We start from the raw sequence: 17,757 nt of genomic DNA, 5'->3' as shown, positions 1-17,757 counted from the left end.
AAAAGCCAATGAACTACTCTGAGCGCGTTTGGCAGTGTGGTTGCGGGTACTTTTCAAATAACTTTTCATATCAAAATGCATATCAACGATGTTTTTTTATTTTTTAAAAATCATTTTTGATATCAGCACATCAAAACGATCCAAAACGTACAAATCATATTAAATTTTATCAAAAAAAAAACCAAAAAATTTTCAAATTTTTTGGGAACGCGGCCGCAGCCGCGTTCCGAAACGGTGCCCTAAGGGGGTTAAAGAATTTTACTGTCTATTTATCTTTCTAGAATTCTTTGAGTTATTTAAATCTTTCATGATTTTTTTTGCACTGCTAAATTACTTCCTTATCCTGGAAAGAACAAAAAATTAACTTTTGCGCAGGAGCTTTTGAGAGATTTTTCTTTTTCATGTACATTGTAATTACTCTATTATTCTTTAAGCAAAAACAATCTTAAAGCCTAACTTTAAGCGCATATTTATTATTTTATATTGGTTTTTTTTTTTACAGTAATCACATGATTTCAAGGGTGATTCAATAATTTAATTAATAATAATAATAATAATAAATTGTTGGCATGTTTTTGGAATACGCCAACGAGTGAGCCACTCCACCGTCTTCGAGCGGTACATGTTGTGGCTCGTGAAGACAATAAATGAGCTTCCTATTTGTTTTCTGATTCGTCATGGTGAAGATTACGTTTTTGAAGAGCACTGATGCCTAAATCACCTCGGGTTTGGTGGTAGATGACTTTTTTTTTTTTCTTGGTTTTCGTGTATGCAATATTTCAAATTAGCTTTTCAGTTTGTTTTTCATTAGAATTTTGTTCGTGTTCTTTTAATTGTTAGTTTGCTTATTTGAATTAACTTATAGAATTGATTTTTTCCTCAATTTTATCCTTCATCAATTTTTTAAAGATTTAGATTTGGTTTTTATTTTTTTATATTTATTTTACCTAGGATAATTTTAAAAATTAATTTTTTTATTTTATCATTTTTTATTATATTACATATCATATTTAATTCTTGTATTTTTATTACTATTTTTTTACGTTGACAAGTTTTTTAAATTGATATTTTTTTATTTCACCATTCAATATCAAGTTGAGCTTCTTAATCGGGTCTAAGATTTAAAAAGTTGAGCTTAACAAATATTTGGGAGATTCACTAGAGTTCATTTTTTTTTCTTTTTTTTTAAAAAAAACCCTTGTTTTTTAGTTTCATTAATTAGTATTTGATTTGATTGAATATTGGACTCCGTAAATTATTTATGTTTTTTACTTATATATAATTTTTCATTGATTTTTAAAATTACTCGGATTATCTTTGGTCATTTAATTTGTTGTTGTTTGTTAAATTTAATTTCTTTTTAAAGAATGTTTTTTTAATTAAGTTAAATTTACTGCTCAATATTTGTTTTTTTTTAATATCATCCAGTTTATCATTGTTCCTATTTTTTAATATTTTTTTTTAAATGTTAGACAAAAATATCTAGATCATGGTTTTGTGCAAGATAAAAAATTATTGTTTTAAAACCTATAATTTTATCATTTTATCATTTAAGATTTGATTTTTTTGGAGATTTGAATTTCATAATTTTATTTTTGTTTTCTATAAAATTTTTAATTAATTTTAAAAATAACTCAGATTATCATATATTATATTAGAATGTTAATCAAGTTTTCAAGACAAAATCTCAATCCCACCAAACTAGCATACATCATATTGGATTGCTACGATCTCCAAGAAATCAATACAACATCTCAATCTCCTACGCTTAATGAATGGATGAATTTTCAGTGGGGCATTTCCCTTTCTTTTTAATAGTTATCTCTAACCAACCTGTCTTCTCAATGGACACTTATCTTTCTTATCAATGGCCGCACTGCCTAGCCCTCCCTCTAGTACACCACCTACATAATTATTCTCCATCATTACTCTACATGGTATTTACAACTCCATGCTCTGTAAAATAAATTCATGTTTTCAATCATTTTTAAAGTGTATTTGCAGCTGTTGTTTATTTTTTCTTAGGACCATTGACCTGCCTTTTGGTTATGTGGAAAACCAGAGAGAAATTAAGGCGAAGAACTCAAATCGATCCAAGTCCTCGGAAAGTTATGGTGCGATGACACACACTTCAAAGCTAGCTTGTTAACGTATAGTTCCTCCAGCCCTAACAACTAACACTAAGCATTGTCACAACCATTGCATCTGCTTACAAATTCTTTGAAGACAAGTTCTCCTTCCAGATTTCAAAGCTTCTCTGTAGAAATAAACAAGCACAATTTTCCTTTATCTGAACCTGCTAACATGTGGGCACAACGACATCTACCTTTAGGGTTCTAGAACACTGATCTCGGATCCTTATTTTATCTTCTCGAGCTCTACATAAAGCAACAGAGCACTGTACCTAGTACACTTGTTCGCACAAGTACCAACAAGCTTCGTTAATTGAGATAGAGGATATTGGTTTATAGTAATAATCGTGGAGAACCTTGCGTTAATATGTGTTTTAGTATATGTCATTCCTCCTCTCGTCAGATATAGGTATAGTTATTAAAACCATTTCCGGTATAATGATTGATTGAAATTTTAATTGAATTATAAATTAAGTCGCGAGATTTTTAAAATAATAATAATATTATTATTATTATTACATTAAACTAATTAAAAAACTAAAAAATATTAACTTACGAATTTTTAAAAAGAAATTTAAAGATTAAAAAAAAAACAAAATTGCACCGCAGTACCAAAAGTCATGACTACACTTATTATAAGAAAACATTTGTGATTTGTATACAATGTACATGCTACATTCCATGGAAAAAGAATTGGATTTGTACTGTAAGAACCAATAATAACTTGGAGGTGGGACAATTTCGGTGACTTGGGCAATCTTCCTATGTTAATGTCTGCACGATCAGTTCAACATCAAACTAATACTACAAGAAATGTCAAATAATGACTTCTAAAAGAGTAGTTTACTGATTAGGTGGGAGGCATATGTTATCACACGACTTTACGAGAAAAACCAAAGACCTTTTCGAGCAACAGTTGAGACTTACATCAAAAAGTTTCTATGTTAATTGGGTGCTTCGAACATCCAATCCAACTTCTTAATCACTCCTTAATTACTGCACCAATTAATTTTTAAAAAAAAAACCCAGAGGAAAACTAAACCAAGATGAAATATCATGAATCTCCATGAACAGCTAGCCAGGTGTTATATCATGATTTGTATGAAGTGATTGGTGATAATTATGCAGCCCACATTTTCAATTAAACACAACGGATTATCTTGCCGACCCCTACATAGTTGCCATGATGATTTAAATCTTTGTTGATCTTGATGTATGACAGTACTGAATCAAGAGACTGTTGTTGGATCACGATCCCATACCTTACTTGCGTGTGATGCAAAACCCTAATTGATGTATACAAGTTCATTGACAAGGCAACTATAACGTATAATTAATTTGTATGGTTGGCCATCCAGTCTTATCGATTATGTATCTCTAATAGGACAACATTACATGGTAACTGAACCACTGTCATAAAACCCGATCTGTCCTAAGATTTCGATTAGCTCACACAGTGTCTATTCAAGATTATTATTTTTTTTAAAAAAATGATATTATTTCAAAAAAAAATTAATCAAATCAAATTTTACCCTAATTTATTTATTTATTTATCTTAGTAACGTGGGCATTCAAACTAATTTGTAAACATCTCAACTAATCCCACGAACCCTGAAATTAACACCATATAAGCCTCTATTGGCCCTGATATTTGTGGAACTCGAATTGGTGATCTTTATAAAACAAACTTAGAGTCTGACCAATTGAGATACACCTCTTAGGGTTAATTTTACCCTAATTTTAATTGAATTATAGATTAACTTGTTGGATCGACTGGATTTAACAATATCAGCTTTTAATTTATTTTAATATATAAAAGGTATTTAAAAGTATAATAATTATTATTTTTTAAAATATTTTTATTTAAAAATAAATTAAAAAATTCATGAGCGTGAGGCCACGGGTACCCGTGATAACATGCTGAATAAGGTTTCTGAAAGATGCCCTGAATTGTGTATGAGCATATTAAAGTAGGATTTATTAAAGACAGGGTTGTGAGTAATGCATTGAAAATTCTATAATTTCTGCGTAGATGACTGACTGGATCAAAAGGATGTACGTTCTCAGGATTTTGGGAACTGATTTTGAGGATATTAATCTCCAAATTGACCAAAACAAAGTTTACTTACTGAAAAGTAAACATTATTGTCTAATAATTCTTCAACACCACAACTCTCTTCTCGTCGTGATGACTGCTTGTTGCTAGTAAAGAACACTTGGTCAATTATTATATATATATATATATATATATATATATATATATATATATATATATATATATCTTTAAACTAGGTCCATCCAGCTAGATAGGCAGTACTAGGCACATCAGACAAATGTCATGTGGTTTTTAATTAAGGAAAGCAACAAATGGGGAAGTTTATCAGAAGCCAGCCGTACCATTATTGTAGCTACAACGAAGAGACATGACGAGACATTAATTTGACGTTCATGATGACTTTTGGCAGGTTTAATTAATTAATTAATTTATTTATTTATTTATTTATAAGGTGATATGCATGATCGATGCCATTCTCTGTTCATTTTTATCAACACTGACATATACCAAATATCTTTCTTAATCACATTGAACCCGTTAATTCAAGTGTATGGTTTAAAAATATTATATATAACGTAAGAGTTTGAGAATTTAAAAATTATTTTTTATAACCAAGATTTTCCCCATAAGGAGAATTTCCAAACATTAAATATATTTTAAAGATAAAAGAGGAGTTTTATTATATATAAATCTTGATTTTCGTAATTTCATGGTGCCTAATTAGTATTATTGTGAAGAACAATCTGAGATTAATTAGTTCTCGTGTCACAAGACTAAATCCACCTTTTCAATATAATTAAAAGCAATATAAGAACATTGAAATCAGAGAACTCATTAATCCAACAAGACTAGCTAAACAGTTCAAACCACATTTCGTCGTTGAAAAGCATCACATTGATGCTTGTTATACAGTGAAAACGAAGTTTCAATGAAGCGTAATGGGTCTATAAAACGTCACACAACTCTCTTTTTTTCCTGGAGACAGAAGAACATTGGATACTTCTAAGATAGAAAGTGCTTCTAATTGTTTAACAAACTTGTAGCTTCTTCTACTTATTATTTTGTCTTTTAATGTGATAAATCAATGTCCCATTATCCCTACTCGTATAATATTTTTGAACTTTTATTTCAATATAAGATATCATAAATGTTCCTATAAATATTTTTAGGTATATAACCAAAAGACTTCTATATACTGATCATATATATATATATATATATATATATTCATCTTCTTCTTCCTCTTCTTTCCATCCAATTATTTATTTTTTAATTTCATCATTCAATATATAGTTTATTTTGAATTATTTTTTATAATTTATTCTAATATGTTTTCTATAAAATTATTTTAGTCTCAAACAAACATCTTGATATTGGTTAGTGTTCAATTTTACGAGTGTTGAACAATTTTTATTATCATATCATTAAGTGAGAAATAATTTTAAAAAATAAAGTTGTTAAACACAATGGATTGAATCCATGATATGAGTTACAGGTTAAGTTATGAAACCTGAGTTAATTCAATATGTTGTCATCTTAATATTAAAAAAAAAAAATTTGATTTTTTTTCCAAGTCAAGCTTTTTACCGATCAATCGAGTTGTCTTTGGATCTGCAAAGTTGATTTGGTCATGTCATGGCTACTCTTACACGGATTAATTTTAAACACGGGTTAAACAAGAAGTTAGGCTAGGAGGTTCTAAAATTGACTCACAGAGTCAGGTTTAATAAAAATATTAAATAGTTCTTTCATGTCTAATAATTTTTATTATGTTCAAAAAATTTGATATTATATGCAATATAATGCGGCTAGGAAACTAGTATGCTATACAGGATACTAAAAGATATTAGTTTTTGGCATCACTATTCATCTTCTCACATAAATTATGGATTGAAATAATGTTTTTTTTTTTAGTTTTCTCTTTGGTTCTTCAATTTTTTTTTGTGTAATTTAACCCTTTTTAACCTAAATTAACATTCAATTGTATATTTTTTAACGAGGGAAGGTTGAATTAAAAAACAAATGATTGAAGTGAAAAGTGCAGATAGAATAGGTGGCAAGTTTGAAATTTATCATAAAGGCTCATTTTAGTCCCCTATAGTTTTTAGCTATTAGGTAACCAGTGCTTTAATTTTTAAAAGATTAATTTTGATACCAAATTTTATTTTATTTATTTTTTAGTGGATTACAGAGTAGAAAGAGAAAATGATTGTTGGTGATGATTATGGCCCTGAAATGATAGATTTTTGTGTCAAATATTTTTTTATGATGAGGAGAGTTAAGATGAGACAGTTTTTTTTTACCTTGAAAGTGTTTTAATAAACAGATATGAGCTTAGAAAGATTTTGAGTTTCGGATTGATTTTAGATTTTATGTTTTTAAAGGCCATAGATTAATTTAACAAAATTCACATGGTGTTTTCTAGATGTTTTAGGTAAAAAACTAAGTTGAAAATGATTTGTTTGTATAAAAATCTGAGACCATTGTTTTTCCGACAACCACAGTAGCCGGATTCTTGGTATTCTCAGACAACACATTATTTGCTGATTCATGCATAAATTTTTCGATTTACATCTGAGATTTTTTATATAAAAAAACACGTCGTAAAATTTTACATGTTTGATTTTTTTATTATGTTATGATGTTTTAGATTCGATTCTTATTTTTATGATCTATTTTTTTTCTTGACTCTTTTATACTTCATTTATAGTTATTTTATTTTTATTTGTTTTCAGGGTATTGCCATGATAATATACATAATCTGTTTCAGTTACCAAAATTTTATATTTTCTTAACTCATTTTAAAATATTGATATAACAGGAATATTTTTTTTATATTGATAAAAAAATAAATCGTCCTGCAAAGTAGCGTGAAACATTAATCTAGTACAAACTAAAAAGCTGGGGACCTAGCTAGTTTCACTATTTGGACACCCATTAAAGAAATAAAATGAAGACGAACATGATATATATATATGTTGGATTTAGCCAATGTTTATTTGTTTTTGGTGAATAGTCACGAGAGTACTCCTAGTTGATGAAGTAACATTATTGCCAAATTCCTGTTCAAGCGAGTCAAAACTCAAAACAAAAGGAGAGGAGAGAGATGTTGCTCGATCGTTAATTCAAGTATATTATAGTAACAAGATGTGACCTCGGATCTAATTATTTAAATTATGAGTTTACTAAATCAATTTTAAAATAATATCAATTTAAATAGTTAAGGTGATGAAGAGCATGTTTGGAAGTGTTATTATAGTTGTTTTTTAAAATATGTTTTATTCAGAAATATATTAAAATGATATTTTTTTATTTTTTTTAAATTATATTTTATATCAACGCATCAAAATGATCTGAAAACACCAAAAAAATATTAAATTAAAGCAAATAAAAATAAAAAATTTAAATTTTTCAAAAGCATTTTTAAAATGTAAAAATAAAAAAATCTGAATTTTTAAACCAATTTAAATAAAATAAAACTCAACATATGAAATAAATTCTGAATTGAGAAGTTATCAGACTAATCTATACAGCTGGAACAAATTTAATAACCAATCTCTTAATCTCACAATCTTGCACAAATTGTCGACATGCATTCGTGCTCCTCTAACATAATCATTCGGAATTAAGCAATAATCTCCCATTATCAGCCATATTAGCTTCAATAATAATAATATAAAAAGAAAAGGAAAAAGAAATAGTGGTGGCTAGTAAGATACGAGGAGATCTTCTCTGAATAAATAAAGGCTAGATTTCAACGTCAATCACGCAAACATCCAGGATTTATGGCATGCATAAATTGTCCCGGTGGTCCCTCGTGCACTCTCGAACAATTATGGGAACCGTTCTTTCTCTCCATCTTTCTTCCTGTTTGACAATCCTTCCACCCTGAAGGATGAGAACTAATTTCTCCTCAACAAATCAGGTTAGGTTTCATTTTTCTAATCTAACCCCTTTATTTGAGGTGAAGTGTTTGAACTTTGATGACTCGAACTACTTATTAATTTAAGCAAGCATCAAATCTACGGTTATAGATACTATGAACAATTAGCAAAATACTCTTGAAAAACATGGTGTTTTAAAGTCATGTTTTGCTGATCTTTGCTAGTGTGGGATTCAATTTTCTCGGTAACATGCTCACATTGGAGGCTATAAGAACATGCTTTTAAGTTTTAACTCCAAGTAATGGTTTCGTTTTGGAGTTGAAAAGGATTTTTTATGTTCCAAGTTTTTTCAGTTCAAGAAATTTGTACCTTTGCATATTCCATTAAGTTTACAGAAACTCTTAGTTTATTTTATAAATTTGATTGAGTTGGAAATGATATTTTATCCGATAGTTTTTATTGTATTAATTTATAAAACAATATTATTTATAGTTCAATGCATGTTCACATTGACATTTAAATATATGTTATTAACAAAAATTAAAACATATCACCATAGAGAGAATTAATTAAAAGATTAGTAAATAATATTGAGATACTTAGTACTCTTGATTTGTGTGGATTGCATTAATAGAAATCAAACTAACAAGTCAAATAAAAGTTAAAAATTATATATAAATATACCTTATTTTATTTGAGAAAAATAATTTGTATAGGACCAAGAATAAACATAGAATTTATCCGTTAAGTAAGGTTGTTACATATAGAAATACCTAGGAAATTATATGCATTGTAATACAAGTTTTGTTCAAAGTAAATATATCAACATCATATAAGGATTTTTGTTCCCTAAGCTAGCACACTAAAAATATAGATTTTTATCTATAGAAATATACCATTAAATCTTGAGTGGATTAGAGTTTAGAAATATCAAAACCTTAAAAGAAAACGTGATTGTTTTTTTATCAATATTAGAAGTTATATTTTTATTTATTTATTTATTATATAAAATCTAATTATAAATTATTTTAAAAATATATTTAGATCTATAAAATCTAAAGGAAATACCCTCTCATTATTCTAAGTGTATATATTACATGATAGCTAGCTAGTCAATCGTCGCAGAGCCTGGCTTCTCTATTATTGTATACGTACAAGGAGCAAATGGTGCCCCTTCAGGGCAAGCTATATAATAATCTATATATAGGTTTAGGTTCTAGTTTTCTTGATGTGGTGATTTTCTTGAATAGTCCTTGCCTTCTCCTCCTCTTGTCCTTGCGATTTTCACAACCAACTAAAGCTCCCTTTCTTTTCATGTCTCAGCTTCTCTATCAAATTCTTTTTCCAAAGATTAGACGTATACTACTGTTTTAGCCTTTTTATATATCCTTTATAAGCACTCGCACACATATGCGATCACCCCCTAGCTCACTGATCGTCATAATTCGAACTCTTTTGCAGGCAGGCTCTCTCTCTTTCTCTCATGGATAGTATTGGCTGTCTCACAAAATCTAGTACCATCACTAGCAACAACACAACCCTAAAACTATTTGGCTTCAACATTTCAGAGAACACCCCTACCGTACCTTTAGATTCAAGCAAATCTCCATCTGGGTCACAAGAACCAGAGAGTAGTTTCCAATCCTCCAAAGGGAGGAAATATGAGTGTCAATATTGTTACCGTGAGTTTGCAAACTCTCAAGCCTTGGGCGGTCATCAAAACGCTCACAAGAAAGAAAGGCAGCTTTTAAAACGTGCACAAATGCAAGCCACCCGCCGCCTGGCTTTAGCTTCGTATGTTACCATACCAAATTCCATGTTCTCGACGTTTATTCCATCGCCACCGCACCTCCTTGATCCGGCTGTGGTTCCGGTGGAAGCAGCGAGGCAACAACACGCCCAGTCTCCTCCATGGTTTTACAATTCCTACTTGGGCCGCATGTCGCGTGACGGCCGATACCTTAACGGGCCTGCTTCTATTCCCGGAAGGTGTCTGGATGGAAAGAGCAACTTGGTTTGCAGTGAGGCTGGGCTTCGTGCTAGAGCTTTTCCCGTGAGTGGATTTGCTAGAGAAGATGTTGAGCCTCATCACCATCACAAGGGATTAGGCTTGGATTTGCATCTATAGTGGTCTTGGACCAGATATGCATCTATTTTTAGCCTCTCTTGTAATGAATCTGTGCTGTGGTTTCCTCAAAAATATGAAGAAGGAAAGCCTAGAAGTTGCAGGCGGTACACTTTCCAATTTCCAGAATTACTATATATAGTTCATCTTCAAATTTTTCTTCTGGTCGTGTATGCTTTTATTGGTAGCCATTAAATGGACATCCTTTGTATTTGCCGTTTAGGAACGATAAGGAAAGTGAAAATTTTAATAGAAATCAAGCTCAAGTCTCAGCATTATAAAAGTAAAAATATTAAAAGAAATTAAAGGAAGAACAAATAAAAATATTTGGATAAGCAATGAACGGGTTAATTATGCCTGGGTGGCTATTTGAAGTAAATAAATATAGTTTATATTTAATTAACAGTTTAATAACAGGTTAATTATACCACTTGGATTTTCTTATTCTCTTTAAATTTCAAGATATCACGTGCCAGGGGTGTTGAGGATTGTTTCGGATCTGCAAGGCATGTCAACTTTTTGGTGAAGGATTTTTTATGGCTGTAAAAATAAAAATTCAAATAACAATGACCAAAATCGACTTTGACAAAAAACGACAAACTCTTTTCGTTTATCTTTTAACTTCCTGCTTTGGTCTTTTGTTAACTTTAACAATTGTTTTATGATTTTTTATTCATATAATTTTCATTTTATTTCATTAAACCCACACACTATTTTTTAATTTTTAATTTTTAATTAAAGCTTTTCATGATGTAAAAAAATATATATTCACAATACCTGCATATTTTTTTCTCGTGTAAAAAATTAAGTTAGAATTCTATCAACCAAGGTTGTCAATTCCATTTCGTTACAACCCGTTTCGTTTCGCCCGGAATAGTCGAAACGTTCCATACCAATTCAAAAAACGGAACAAATTTCATCTCATTTTAAATCTCGGTCCGTTCCGGATTTTTCGGCTAAATTCCACTCGGAACGTTCCTGTTTCATTCCACATATTCCGTTCCGCTCTTGAAAAGCCATTGAATCAAATTAAACCTTGTTCAATTTAATTAATTAAACCACCCAATTATAAAAAGTTCCTTTTCATTACAATTTTCAATAACAATGATATTGATAATAATATTAAAAATTATTATTACTATTTTCATTAACAATGATATTAATTTTTTAAAATTAGATTTATCACTAATATATGTGGTTTATATTCATGTTGTTTTTTTCATGTTTATACTTTGTAGGAATTTAAGCAAAACAAAGGATGCTTTAGATTCCATTAGCCTTGATAACATTAACCTAACTTTATATTTAAAATATTTGTGTTAAAACATTTTACTTTCATAATATTTTGATATTTTGTTTAAGTTAAATTACTTTAAGTTAAAGATCTATTTAATCTTGACTATTTAGAAATATTTTAAATTTAAAAATTATATTTGTTTGGCATTGTGTTTGTATTGCATAATTTATTATTAATTTATTTTGAATTTAAATTATGTTTGTTGAATATATATATATATATATATATATATATATATAAACGGCACGCCGAAACACTCCGAAACTGAAACATTCCATTCCAATTGAAAAAACGAAACACCTACCGAAACGGAATTGACAACCTTCCTATCAACAATGAACACTGATATTTAGTATATGTTTTTTTTTTAAATAAAATGGTTAATTAAAAATATTGGCGGAATAGCACAATAAATTTTTTTTGATGAAATAACACAATTAATTTATACCTGTCGCAATTTGAAAACATAACTTTTATAACTTGACGCTATTCATAATAGCAACTTCCAACATAAAAAATTAAATTGACAGGAAAAATGAAAGATGAGAGGAAAAAAAGATGATGAAGACACATTAGAATTTCGATTACGATATCACTGGTACAATTAGAAAGAGACAAATCCAACAATATCAATAAATGTCACTAACGATGATTCGAGTAGGTCACTTTTACCTTCCAAAGATAAAGGGTGTCTCACTTGTTTTTTGTGAGAAGTATGACCCACTCAGGTCATCATTGGTGACCATTTTTATTGTTGTCGGATTCGTTTCGTTAAAAAATTTTCAATAATAATAGTAATAGCATAATCAAAAATTTGGTGTGTTTTAAGATTTTTTTTTCTTTTTTTTTCTTTGTTCTCTCTTTTACTCATTTAAAAAGTTTTGTTATATGTTGTTATTTTAAATAATGATAAATTATAAAAATCATGTTTTATAACGATGAGTTGTACAAATCATGCTATTTCATCCATTTTTATATAATTATTTTATTTTATCAGTATTTTTTTAAAAATGAGCTAAAAATAAGAAGTGTGACCCACTAAGATCATCACTGGTGATCATTTTTAGTGTTATTAGATTTGTTTCGTTAAATTTTTTTTAATAATAATAGTGATAGCATAATTGAAGTTTCGTGTGTCTTCAAGATTTTTTTTTCTTTATTTTTCTTTGTTCTCTCTTTTACTCATTTAAAATTTTTTGTTATATGTTATTATTTTAAATAATGATAAATTATAAAAATCATGTTTTATAACGATGAGATGTACAAATCATGCTATTTCATCCATTTTTTTATAATTATTTTATTTTATTAGTACTTTTTTAAAAATGAGCTAAAAACAAGAAGTGTGACCCACTAAGATCATCACTGGTGATTCGAGTAGGTCACTTTTACCTTCTAAAGATAAAGGGTGTCTCACTTGTTTTTTGTGAGAAGTATGACCCACTCAGGTCATCATTGGTGACCATTTTTATTGTTGTCGGATTCGTTTCGTTAAAAAATTTTCAATAATAATAGTAATAGCATAAACAAATTTTTGGTGTGTTTTAAGATTTTTTTTTCTTTATTTTTCTTTGTTCTCTCTTTTACTCATTTAAAATTTTTTGTTATATGTTGTTATTTTAAATAATGATAAATTATAAAAATCATGTTTTATAACGATGAGATGTACAAATCATGCTATTTCATCCATTTTTTTATAATTATTTTATTTTATTAGTACTTTTTTAAAAATGAGCTAAAAACAAGAAGTGTGACCCACTAAGATCATCACTGGTGATCATTTTTAGTGTTATTAGATTTGTTTCGTTAAATTTTTTTTAATAATAATAGTGATAGCATAATTGAAGTTTTGTGTGTCTTCAAGATTTGTTTTTCTTTATTTTTCTTTGTTCTCTCTCTTACTCATTTAAAAAGTTTTGTTATATGTTGTTATTTTAAATAATGATAAATTATAAAAATCATGTTTTATAACGGTGAGATGTACAAATCATGCTATTTCATCCATTTTTTTTATAATTATCTTATTTTAGCAGTACTTTTTTAAAAATGCGCTAAAAACAAAAAATGGCCATTAATTACCTGGTCTTGTTTTTTTCTAATTTACAAATATTTGGATGTATCCTTTAAGAACTGGGGCCTGAATTGAAGTCCCATCTGCATAAAAAGAACAAATACACTCCTCCGATCGATCTCGATAAATAATATCCAGATGTACCAGTTTCTGTGGAAAGGAATCTACTCCACGTGTCCTGAGTGTACCTGTGTCTCCATTTCATCGAACCTTTGATCTTCCCAGCAAGCAATCTCTCCTAGGGGCCAAGACTGGTGGCAGGACGGTTGAGCAGGAAGAATTTCTTGAAATGATGGCAAAATCGAAGGGATGGATCCGATCACCTACGCACGATTATAGGGCTGGAGTGCCGGCAGGGCTTAGTGGTTAGGGCAGGCATGCTATATAAGGCACGATCCCTCAAGGTTGACTTTTACTATAGCTATACAAAGTCTAGATGGTTAGAACTTACTCGTGGATTGGCAGGACTCCCACTTGGCCACTTGGCCATCTAAGAGTCCTAGTCTTGAATTTTCTTGTCCTACGCTAAGACCTCGTATTTCAAGATGGTAATGTAGTCCCTCGACTCTCTGTGGTGGTCAGTTTGGTCCCTAATGCCACCTACAAACAATTAATTGCTGACCATACCACTTGTTTCGAATAAATAAATCAAGAATTTGAGACTCTCGTATTAAGAGAGAATTTCAAGAATGAGAATAGAATAAAAGCTAAAGTATAGTTATCAAAGCAGACATGGAGAGAAAAGAGGATTTTTGGTATATATAAACTATATATAAAGTATATATAAACATTATATCATCCATATACTGATTATTCACTCATTCAAGAGCTACTGAAGATATGATGTTTAGCCGCCATTAAAAAACAATACAAGAGGGAGTCATGATATTTACTTCTTTCTTCGTACCTTCTTGAAATTCAAAAGCTTAAGTTTATATATATTTTAATTCTTTGTTATATTAAGAGAAAAAAAAAAGGAAAAGAAAAGAAAATAACTTCTCTAACAAAATTCTTTTTAAATAAATAAGTTAGGTTGAGTTCTTAGGTTCGAGCTCCACTTGGGTTTGAGTATGATGATCCAAAATATAAATGTTATTATAATATGATCAAAATAAATCCTAAGATGCATTTTAAAATTTTTATATTTCATGCAACCACCAAAACATATTTTTTTATTTCACATGTTGTTATTAAATATGACATAACACAATTTTTTTTGATAAAAAAAATACTATGCGCTAATCAAATTTTTTTAATTAAGAATGAGTTTTAAAAAAATCAACTTGGAATTCATCTGATTTAGCCTAATCAACACAGCAATTCAATCTATTATCTAATAAAAAATTATTAACATTTCTTAATAAAAATCCGATATTATTTTGGATTTGTTTTGAAATAAAATTTTTTAGTAACTCAAATTATTCGCTAGATTTGTAATCCAAATCTTAACTCGAATCTGGTGTTAGACTTTGATTTGAAACTTGTCGCGATATTTCTAGACACATGTTCAGTTGCTTTCACCATTTAAAAGATTTACACTTCTTTTTAATAGCTTATTGTATATTTTGAATTCATTCTACCAAACTAAAGTAGCATAATGATGAATAACATATAATTGATGAATATTGTAAAACACAAAATGATAAATGCACGAGTTATTTGGTATCATATGCCTGTTTAAATCAAGTTTTGCTTTTGTTTAAAAAAATTTGAAAACAAAAATATAAATTTTTTTTTAAAAGCAAAACCTTAACACCGTTGGGTTTTTAAGTTTTTTAAAATAAAAAAAGTAATAGTCTTGTTTATAAACAGAAATTGTAATAAACAATCCCATAACGTTAATATATATTTTTTTCTATCATGGGGCATAATTCAAACAAAATTTTGGTTTCTTTATAATAATGCGACTCCGTAAAGTTGGCCTAGCGAAGAAGAACTGGGACTTAACAATGTGTTTCTGTTCAAGATTCCAGGTTCAACTCTTGCCGAGTGCAAACAATTTCATGAGGCCATTGAACTTGGTAAAGTCTATGAATTAATTGTGATGTATTTGCAGGGAACTCCTTGCCGAGAGTCTGTTCATCGCAGGAACAGTTGGGCCTCGGCCTGGATAACGGTGCTCATCCAAAAAAAAACACAAAGTATCCATAACGCGTGCTTCCCTAACCCAAAACACAAGCTGACTTACAAGTGGCATCTCCCTGTTCTGTCGTCTTGAACACCACAAGAAAGATAGATTTATTTCATGGAACAGAGATTTGAGAAGCTCAATTGTCTTTTGTAGTTCGTACTTTGTACCCTTTTAAAAAACGAAAAGTAAGGGTGTATTTGCAACTGAAACAATGCAGCAATAACTAATTAATTATGTCAAGAACATAAGAGGTTACAGTAACATGGAACCCAAGTACTCATGGCTGTCTTCGGTTTGTAGTAGGTGAATCGAAAAGCCTATCTTTAATCCGTGGGTCCAACAATCACTGTCATCAATTCATCATCATCGCTTTCATCACACCTCCATCCATGTTATCTAATTGACAATTTATCCCCAAGTCTCGTTGTCTGTCAACATCCTCCTTGTGTTGGCTTTACACATCTTGAGCTAGTTCATTGCACTGAATCCATTAATCTAGTTTTTTTATGTTGTTAATGGTGGAGAGAATAAAAAATAATTGAGATGTCAAGCAAAATCTACACTGGCTAGCTCTATACCTCTTCCTTATCCTTTATTATATATATTTGACGATCGTATTGGAGGTACCAAAATGAGAAGGGAAAGGTTAACATGTTCGATTCTTATTTTATTAGCGAGGTCAACTCTTAACAGCCTCTGAATAATTACTCCATTAATTCTCTTGATGAGCACTGATGAACTGTCATTTGAATCGGAGAAATAAGTTTTTGGTCTTCCCTTTTGATTTTTATCAATGCAGATTTAAGATGGTATTAAATGCTAGATGCGTTACGTTTAGTATCCTGGCAAGTGCTTTGGCTTCTAATTTCGTTGGGTTGTCTTCTTCAACTATGGTAGGAAATATAAAGGATGGTTAACATGTGAAACACATAGAAGAGTGCCCTTCTTTTGTCACCTTCAATCTTCCTCTTCTCTTCATTGCCATAGCCAACGTGGTTTGTGTAGCCACGTTAAACTTTCCAGTTTCTTACATCATAGGCAAGGAAGGGTACCTTCCCCTCCCCCACACACCACCCCCAGCCATATAGGCACAAGCCACACGAAAGAAAGGAAAGTATCTTCAACCTATCATCAATGAGGAGTATAGCGACCTGCTACAGTGAACATGCCATCAAAGTTTCCGATTCATATTGCTCAGGTCCTTCAAACCAGGCCTATGTCTCCCCAAACATTACATCTTCGATCCCAGATACAGTTTCCTGTACATACAAAGTGAAACTCTCCCCTCAAAAGCACCTCTTGATCACCCTCACTTGGTGCAACAAATTCATATTCCAAGGCCTCAACATCAATATTAGCAGTGATAACGTCTCTTCTCCTTCAAGAAAAGGTGCTGATTCCGGCCACCAGCTTCAAGAAATTAAAGGCACCAGCGCATTCCAATCTCGCAATTCAAAGATTGAAGTCTTTTGGGATCTGTCCACTGCTTATTTTGATGCAGGCCCTGAGCCGATCAGGGGGTTTTATGTTGTTGTTTTGGTGGACTCAGAATTGGGTCTAGTCCTTGGAGATATCAATCATAATGAAGAAGTCAGCACAAACTATTCGAAGACAAGACTGCCACCACCGAGGCCCTCATTGGTTTCTCGAAGTGAGCATTTCTCAGGCAAGACAATGTATTCAACCAAGGCACAATTCTGTGATACAGGAAAGGCTCATGACATCTTGATAAAGTGTGGTGGAGATCAAGAAGATGGATCAAAGAACCCAGTATTGTCAGTGTGGATTGATGATAAGAAGATTTTCCAAGTGAAGAGATTAAGGTGGAATTTTCGAGGGAATCAGATAATATTCTTGGATGGTTTACTGGTGGATGTGATGTGGGATTTGCATGAATGGTTCTTTAAGGAAGAATCTGGGTGTGCTGTTTTCATGTTCAGGATTAGAAGCGGGTTGGATAGCAGGCTATGGCTGGAGGAGGAAGACAAGAATCTGGAGCACAAGGAACAAGAGAGGCCTGAGTTCTCACTGTTGATCTGTGCTTGTAAGAACCCTGGGTGA

At 30.5% G+C, this 17,757-nt stretch overlaps 2 protein-coding genes across 2 annotated transcripts; both read left to right on the top strand.

The window, feature by feature from the left end:
* Window positions 1-9,204: 9,204 nt before the first annotated feature.
* On the top strand, window positions 9,205-10,453 carry LOC133670357 (zinc finger protein 6-like). Its single transcript, XM_062090840.1, has one exon. The coding sequence runs from the start codon at window positions 9,556-9,558 to the stop codon at window positions 10,198-10,200; it is 645 nt and encodes a 214-aa protein (XP_061946824.1). The 5' UTR covers window positions 9,205-9,555; the 3' UTR covers window positions 10,201-10,453.
* Window positions 10,454-16,830: 6,377 nt separating this feature from the next.
* LOC133670819 (uncharacterized) lies at window positions 16,831-17,757 on the top strand. Its single transcript, XM_062091422.1, has one exon. It carries the CDS (start codon window positions 16,831-16,833, stop codon window positions 17,755-17,757), a length of 927 nt encoding a protein of 308 aa, XP_061947406.1.

This window comes from Populus nigra, chromosome 13 (genome assembly GCF_951802175.1).
Source record: "Populus nigra chromosome 13, ddPopNigr1.1, whole genome shotgun sequence".
Taxonomy (NCBI): Eukaryota; Viridiplantae; Streptophyta; class Magnoliopsida; order Malpighiales; family Salicaceae; genus Populus; species Populus nigra.
Note: the sequence above shows the minus strand (reverse complement) of the source record. Positions and strands in the feature narration are given on the sequence as shown.